The sequence below is a fragment of the Adiantum capillus-veneris genome, chromosome 4, assembly GCF_014529385.1.
Source record: "Adiantum capillus-veneris isolate H3 chromosome 4, ASM1452938v2, whole genome shotgun sequence".
Classification (NCBI taxonomy): Eukaryota; Viridiplantae; Streptophyta; class Polypodiopsida; order Polypodiales; family Pteridaceae; genus Adiantum; species Adiantum capillus-veneris.
The window spans coordinates 88,893,699-88,902,292 of NC_140934.1; the positions used below are offsets into that span (position 1 = coordinate 88,893,699).

General features: G+C 44.3%; 1 protein-coding gene across 1 annotated transcript; it reads right to left on the reverse strand.

The window, feature by feature from the left end:
- Nucleotides 1-5,788: 5,788 nt before the first annotated feature.
- Nucleotides 5,789-6,741, reverse strand: LOC147459566 (uncharacterized). The gene is made up of 3 exons (XM_086509854.1): nucleotides 6,665-6,741; nucleotides 6,489-6,591; nucleotides 5,789-6,280 (listed from the first exon to the last, which is right to left on the reverse strand). The coding sequence occupies exons 1-3, from the start codon at nucleotides 6,739-6,741 to the stop codon at nucleotides 6,230-6,232; spliced, it is 231 nt and encodes a 76-aa protein (XP_086365980.1). The 3' UTR covers nucleotides 5,789-6,229.
- Between the last annotated feature and the right edge of the window lie 1,853 nt (nucleotides 6,742-8,594).

The window sequence follows — 8,594 nt, forward strand, 5'->3', positions numbered from 1 at the left end:
CCATAGTAGATTACCCACATTCTTGAATATGTGCATTGGATCGAGCAAGTGATTGATCACGAGTCGGGGCCAGTATGGTAACTCGTACCATAGAGATAGTCTCTTCATCCCTGGAGGCAATCCGTCATCGCACATCTCCTTCTGCTCTAACCATGCTTGTGCAGACATCCTTGGTGGCTCTCTTCCCAAAAAGCCGTCGCGTAACACATGATTCTCCGGAAGATACGCTTGATGACCTTCGTAGATTTGCTTCTTCAGTGAGGGTGCCCTACGTGCATTCAGTCTAGGTCCACATGTGACACATGCTCTGTATCCGCTTGTTTGAAGCCCTGCATGTATACAGGGGGAAAACAATATAGATCAACTATGGGGAAAAACAAGATTTACAGTGTCTGAGAGAGGAGTGTCAATAGATCACCTGAGCATTCTGTTAGCCCGGGATAGTCATGCATGGTCCACATTAGAATACCTCTGATCAAAGCATTCCGTCGTCCTGTGTGTCGGCTCATATCCACCACCTCTATGCCAATCCACAATTGTTGTAGCTCTTCCAATAGTGGACGAAGATACACATCCATATTCCCCACTTTATATCGCCCTGGCACAATCAAGCTTAGCCATAGGTGCCCCTTCTTCGTAGTCAACCACGGGGGAATGTTGTAGTTGACGATGACAACGGGCCATACACTGTAAGATGTTGATCTTTGACCAAATGGATTTACGCCATCCATAGCCAGGCCTAAGCGCAAATTTCGAGCTTCCCTGGCAAAATCCGACCATGTTCCATCTATATGTTTCCAGGCTGCGCAATCTGCAGGAATTCGTAGCACACCATCCGAAGATTTATTCTCCTCATGCCATGATGCTAGGGCGGCCATGGACTTACATTCGAAGAAATGCTTGATGCGAGGAAGCAAAGGAAAATGTCGCAAAACCTTTTGTGGAATTTTTGTCCCGTGGAGATCTACTCGATATCTTTCGGAATCATATTTCGGACACTTCTCCATGTCTGTGTATTCCCCTCTGAAAAGAATGCAGTCATTAGGACAAGCGTGGATAGAATTGTAATCCATCCCCAAGTTTCGCAAAATCTTTCTTGCTTCATCTCGGGAATCTGGCATCACATTGTCAGCTGGTAGAATGTGCTCTTTCAGCAATCTACACAACATAAAAATATGATACAGTCGTGTAAAAATCTATCAGATCATTATACATTTAGAGTTCTATTAAAGTAAACTAATTGTAATAGATCACCTGAAAAGCGCTGTGACGCTAGTGTCACTCCATCCAAACTTTGCCTGCATGTTGAGAAGAACCAGGAGTGCTTTCAATCTAGACATACGTGCTCCATTATACAATGATGTATCGGCTTCACTTTTCATATCATCATAGATAAGCCTTTCTGAATCCATGATCGTCTCGATCATTTCATCAATCTCGGGCTCAAACATTGCCTCGTTGGGAATGTGCTCTGCATGATCATCCCCCGAGCTGTCAGAGGCTACATCTTGTGGCCTCACATATGCTGCTTGACCAAAGCGCCTGCGAATACGTCTATTGGGTTGCAAGATTGCTGCTTGTTGGCCAGCGTCAGAGTCCGACGAGTTATAATTGGCAACAACTCGATCTATAATAGATGGATCGAACTCGCCAAATTCGCGAACGTGCTGCAAAGAAACACGTCTTGTCCGTCGCACAGCATGCTTGCATTGATTACAAGGACATAAGACCCTCGTTGAGAGATAGGTGTTTCGGTTGGACGGTCCCACATCCTCGTCGCTACTCATAATGAGGATAAAAAACTTATAACCTGGACAACAAATTTAATATTCTATTGGCATTCTTCGTCTTATCTCTCTCTCTCTCTCTCTCTCTCTCTCTCTCTCTCTCTCTCTCTCTCTCTCTCTCTCTCTCTCTCTTTACCTCACATTCTCTAGTCATGTCCAATCCCCGCACACCTCGGTCTAGAGGTGCACGGAGATCAGAACCACCGGGTTATAATCTCGTCTTTATTGGTCAATACCTATATTTGTGGGTACAAGAAATCTAGACACCCACGTCTACATGATACTGCATGTAGTGGACAAAATCCCTTTGCCTCTTCTCTAGCTGTAGCACTTCACTTCATCTTAACATCTTTTCACAGTAGATCTTTTCACTGTTCGTCTAACTCTAAACCCTAAACCGTAAGTAATTCTTGCGTGGACTCGATCTAACGTAAATAAGCGTAAATCTAAATAAACGTAAATCTAACTAAAAATAAAGCTAAATCTAATTTAACGTAAGTCTAATGACTAGAGGTTGTCTAGATGGTCATTGTGTCGGGGATGTAGTGACTCTTGCCGCCCTGAAGATCCACCTTCTTCCCTATCTTCTGAAGACATTTCACCAGTACTTTTGGATCGACGGAGCCCACCATGAGTGAAGGCAGCAATACCCTATATTCCATTGAGGGCTGTCTTCACCCGCTTCATGCAGGCATCGCAGTCTATGGAGACGTGGGTGTCTAGATTTCTTCTGTGAGAGCGTCTCCATAGAGCTATACTCTTCTGTGAGAGCGTCGCTATCTGCGTCGCTATAGGCGTCGCTATGAGCGTCGCTATATAGCGACGCCTATAGCGACGCCTATAGCGACGCAGATAGCGACGCTCTCGTAGCGACGGTTTTAGCGACGGTTATAGCGACGCCAGGGGTTATAAAAACCCAATGTATTTCCGTCGCTAAGAGCGTCACAAGAGCACACAACCTCTTATAGTGTGGATCTAGACGAGGATGTGGAGGCAGGTGCTACCACAGGGGAGAGAAGCAATGGCACAACAGTTCAGGATAGTAGCGAGGGTTTGAGTCCGGGGGTAAAATCACAAAAAGTGAAGGAGCCTAAGCGTGCATCACTAGGGACGTTTGCTCGGGCGCTTGGTGATGGGTGGAAAGGAATGTTGGACACCATGAAAGCCATCGAATTTTCAAGATGCAATCATGAAGAGAGGATGGCAAAGGAGCTACGCGAGCATGAGGAGAGACTGTTCAAAATAAGACAAGAGGAGGACACAAAACGAATGGACATCTACATGCGGATGCAAGCGGAAATAGCTAAAGCGCTGGGAAATAAATCAAAGGTAAGCCACCTTAACATTCTCTTGAGGGAGGGAGCGAGATTGCACTTGTGTGTTCTTGTACAATTGCAAATGTATCAATTTGTGTTTGCATTTTATGTGTAGGATGATCGAGGCAGCAGAATTGTTTTTGTTTCTAGCTTTCAATTGGCATGACATTAATCCTAATGATGAAGACATTTCTCGTCTTGTATGCCCGGGTGCAAGCACCCCAGACACATACTTCCTGTTCATCTCTTTCATGTTATTATGTGTGTCATCTGTGTGCATGTTGTTGGAAGATGGTTTATTGTCTACTCGGCCACGCATGTGTTGGTGCTACCCAAGACAAGTTGTGTTTTGGCATTCCATTCACTCTGGATTTTGGAGTGCGTCTCGTGTTGAAAACCAAACCACTTTTAGGATGTACTATAGAATGGCATTCGAAGCTTTCCATGAGCTGAAGGACCTCATTTTGCCCCATCTTCCATGTGGAGAGGTGATAGAGTTCCGTAGGGATCCTATCCAAGCTGACCTTGCACTTGCTTGTGTGCTTTGGCGTTTCGCCCATGGTCACTCCTCTCGTACGCTGTCACAATTATTCGGATTAGGGGATTCCACAATCCGAAAGTACACCCAATTGATAGTCGGTATCCTATGTAAACAAGAAATGTTGAATAGATGTCAGATTGTAGTTCCTTCAGGAGCACGCCTTGCACAAATCATTAGTGACTTTGAAGCAATCACTGGTCTTCCCAATATGTGTGGTGCCGTTGACGGCACACACATCAAGCTGGCCCGAAAACTGGTCCACGAATTCTTTCCAGCACAGTATGTTAGCCGCCATGGATTTCGTAGCGTTTTGCTACAAGGCATAGTGGATTCAAAGAAAATGTTTTGGGATGTTGTTTGCAATGCACCAGGAGGCTCACACGATTCTACCGTGTTCAAGAGCTCATCAGTCTATAGAAAAATGAAAGCTTGTGAGGTTCTGAGTAGACCACTCATAGAACTGAATAGGGTGTCCATTAGACCTTACATTGTTGGAGACTCTGCATATAAACCCACTAGTTTTTTACTCAAAGCATTCAAGTCAAAAGCACGACAGGACTTGGCTACCAAGAATGCATTCGACAAACAAGTTGCAAAGGGTAGGGTCAAGGTAGAAAATGCATTTGGCATATTGAAGAACCGATGGCGCATCTTGTGAGATCTCAATGTGAATTTGCCTTTTGCACCAAATGTGGTAATAGCATGTTGTGTATTGCATAATTACGTTCAAGCAAAAGGAGAACCTGAGCCCGGTGATGCTAATGATCCGCATCCAAATGATGATGAGTCCTTAAGGTGGCGAACGGTAACCCAACAACGGGCCGTTGGACTCAAGATGCGTGCAGCATTGTTCAATGATTTTGTTACACGCAATTCCCAACGAGCTTGAGATGCTTGCAGGTACCTAGGGGCACATGTGTTCATGCGTGTTGAGTGTTTATTCAATCGCTTCAATCTGTCTAAATTTGTTTCTTGTGTGTTGCGGGTTTATGCAGGACTGAGGAAAGAAGGCTCGCAAACAGGTTGTTCTTTTTTTTTTTTTTTGATAGATTTAGGTTTTGTATGTCTTGAGCATATTTGTGATCTTACATTCTTGTGTTACATGTATATATATATTTTTATATTTCTTGGTTTGTGCACGTGGGAGCCTTATTCTTTAAAAAACCCAAAACCATTTTATGGAGTGCGGTGTGTGTATGCATTTTAATCATAAAAACAAAAAAAAAGTTTGCATTTTGCACATTGTGTTATGTGTGTGGATGCGTGTGTGTGTGTGTGTGTGTGTGTGTGCACGTACGTGTCCGCATCAGTCTATGGAGGCTTGGGCAACCCTCATAGACAATGTGAGCATGGCCTGTGGAGGGGCCAAGTTCGATCCTCGGGTGTCTTTGACGGATTGGATCCCCCCGTAGCACGCTCCTAAGCAACTACACAAAAAAAGGAGCTCTATATAATCTAAACAACTATTTTGGCTGACCGGCCGGTTGCCTTCGTTGTGCTGAAGCATCACGGCCATCCTCCGGCCGGCAGGTTTGTTGGTAAAAAAAATGGCTGGCCGTCAACCAACCGGAGAAGTTGTGCTCAAGATTGCCGGCCGGCCGGCTAGGATTCCATGGGATCTTTTGATGGCTGGTAAGTGGCCGCCTGGCTAGATGTGCTAGAGCTATCTGTCTCCACATCACATGCCCTATGCACTTTTCTTTCTAATTTTTCTCTTAAAAAAACAAAGCATCTTGGTAGATTCTCCTTAATAAGCTCACTTTTGGAAATTGGGAGGACCTAGACGACTGGGTCTACAATGCAAAGATCAATTAATTAACCCACAAGATTCTATTGCAGTCTTGCTAGAAAGGAAAAAGAAAGTATTTGTCATGGATTCACATGGACGCAAGAAAAGATTCGGTGTCTCGACAAAGGTGGTGTTCACATGCTCAATTTTCCAAGACGATAGAACATCCTTGGACTCGAAAGCCAATTTTTGCAGGATTGGATTGGATTTTTCGAATAGAACCGAAAACAAAAGCCATATTCTTTGAACAATAAAGGAAAAACCAGTTGTAAGTGTGCTTGACACACAAATTTCTTCCAATAGGAGAATCATTATATTTATTATCGAATCATAAGTACATAGATTTGTCACCAAGCCCAAAAAAAGATTCAAAAAGAGATCTTGGTCCTAGGTACATATACAAAGCAAAATCGAGATCATCTGCACATGAGATAGCAGCATGCAAGATGGTTCTTTCAATACAAAAATTCAGCCCATGACATATTATGCGGTCACTAATTCAACCCATCACATATTGTAACAACTATTAGTAATGTTGCCCAAAGTCACACAACCATTTGAAAATGAAGGTGCAAGGCAGTCCCTTCCCTCTCCGATGCGCATAGACCAGCCAGGCTTTCATTCTCAAGGAACGATTCCATGCATGCTAAGAGCAACACATCAATATCATCATCGCCCACAAAAATAGTCGCGCTTATTTCCATGACTCTACTGTTTGGTCGACAAGCATTGAAATTCTTCCCCCTTGAATCCTCTACCCTTCTTGGTCTTTTCCTCTTTGGGGCAATATCTTCGTCTAGATCAGCCCTAGCTTTGGCTTAGTTTTCAAGCGTGGCATATCCACTACCTGCAGGCAATTTACAATGCTACACCTCAATCCTATACTAAGACTAACACCTCTATCCTCGCATCAGAGCATTCCCATAAGATTCCAGCAAAACACACATAGTGTCAGACACACACACACACCCACCCACACACCCCACCAAAAACCACACTATGTTAGACACACACACACACACACCCACACACAATACTGCGTCAAAATCACTTACCTGTCCCCACGTCTTTCTCAGGGTCAGCAAGTCATGCACAGGTGCTTCTCTGCGTCTCTCAGCACAGTTGACAACAAGCTTCTTCTCCCATGCATGTCTTTCCCTGTGTCAACCAGACAAGGCCAAGCCAATCTCTGCGTGACGCAGCCCCGTGTAGCTTCTATACCCACTCGCACGCAACTCGCAGCTCTTTCTTTGGTTGCTCACCACACTGGACAAGAGGCTTCTCAGATAAAAAATAAAGACACGACATTTAGGCTACAGACAGTAGCGAATCTCCACAGATTCTCCTAAATCAACCCGTTATTGAAAATTGACAGGCCTACTGATGAGATGTTAGCAAAGGATTACTACAAAAAGAGGTGTGCTTTGCAATTATGGCTTGGTCAATAGATAGGGAGGAATGGTATCCATTTGAATGCATGGAATTTCTTTAGGCGTTACCTATCTAGTACCATTCAGTGAATTGCATTGGTCGTGAAATATGTCCTTCAAATGGTAAAAATCTTTGGATCGTTTTTAGTAAATGCCAAGTGAAGAGGACCTTGAGAAATTATCTCCAAATGAAATCTCAAAATGCATTATTAAATTGTGTGGCTTTATGAAAGATGTTCACACGGGCAGACAAATATTGTGATGTTCTCACATGTGGACAAGAATAGAACCCAAATGAGTTTGCCCACAAGAGAGTAGGGCAGCTCCTTATACTGCCAATAGAAACTACATGCCAAGAACTGAGTGTCCTCCCACACTAGGTGGTCGGACACATGACCTACACGACCATACACCACACCTCCCCCCTTAGGGAGAAAAAGATGGACATCTTTTTACAAGATTGGACTGGGAAGGGACTACATCAACTCCAACGCCTCATCCGGGGGGAGTGAGCTTACAACGGCTTGGGAGTTAGGGACTGAATTTGGGGGCTAGAATCGACAAGAGAGAAAACATACATCTCGACATAGGCATGGCATCAGGTCGCTATCCCAATGCGAATGGCTATACCGGATACACTATGAGGACTGCATCATAGCGACTTGGATGCGATCTTTTTGTGACATACATTGAATCTCATCAAAGGGTTTTGGTGCAATGGTTTATTGAACATTGGTAAGCAGCTAACAGAAAGAAAAGCTAGAGACAGAAAGCTACGACATAATGGAGATGTTGGGTTAGATGTAATCACCACAAAAAGGCACCTCTCCAGCAATACTAATACTGTAGCAACTCCTTGGTGGGTGAGTAGTCAGAGCAGCAAACCTTCTTTAGTTATGGTAGCTCTTCAATCATTAGGTCTCAAATCAACTTGGTTCAAATCAGCCAATAATCTGATTGATGACAAAGAAGAGCCTCTGCTGCAACCAAAATAGCAAAATTGCTGAGAATCATGATAGCCGAAAAAGGCGAGACTGTCAGTTGGGCAAAGCATCTGCATGGCAGCAAAAACTGCTTGAAGTGTGTTTGTCCGCCTATTTTGTGTGTGAACAATAGTTGTATCAAGAAGTTGCAATTATCCAGCTCAATCACATCTTCCATTGGTTCACTGGCACCTGATTGATTATGGAGCACCAGGTGCGGAGCAGCGAGGATAGGCTGCTGCGAGATTTGGGCAAGGGCCAGCAGAGTTAGCGCAGTCTGAGTATGGTGAAGGAACACCTCAGAAGAGAAAACATTAAATGCAAGAGCTATTGCAGAGATCGGTGGTTGCAGAAGTAAAGAAACGTTCATTGGAGGCTGCGTAGTTTGAGGATAAGCATTAGCATCATGACTGGCCTCTTCAAGAGACAACGCTCCTTCTTGAATGTAGTTTACAAGCAGCAGCAACCTCTGCCTGCAAGTATAGAAACCGCAGCTTCTGGGTATGAATTTGTCGGGGACTCCTTGCGTAGGGCCAGGGATGAAGAGGTCGGAATTGAGGCAGGTGAAGGGCTGATTGTGGGGCTGCATGAGCAGCTGCTCGATTTGAGAGTAAATGCTGTTGATTGCCGCAAAGAAGCACTTGGCCGTAAGCAATAAATCGATGTTCTGTTGCTCATCATCATGTGCAAAGTGATTCGGCCATGCACATGCAGCGAAACTCCAGATTGGGTTGACGTTAACTGAGGC

Bases quoted from the DNA above. Each gene is read 5' to 3' on its own strand.
- LOC147459566 (XM_086509854.1), bottom strand. From the start codon at position 6,741: ATGTCGTGTCTTTATTTTTTATCTGAGAAGCCTCTTGTCCAGTGTGGT. The intron at 6,592-6,664 runs GTGCGAGTGGGT...TGGTTGACACAG, and splicing joins AAGAAAGAGCTGCGAGTTGC to GGAAAGACATGCATGGGAGA. The intron at 6,281-6,488 runs GTAAGTGATTTT...AATTGCCTGCAG, and splicing joins TGAGAAAGACGTGGGGACAG to GTAGTGGATATGCCACGCTT.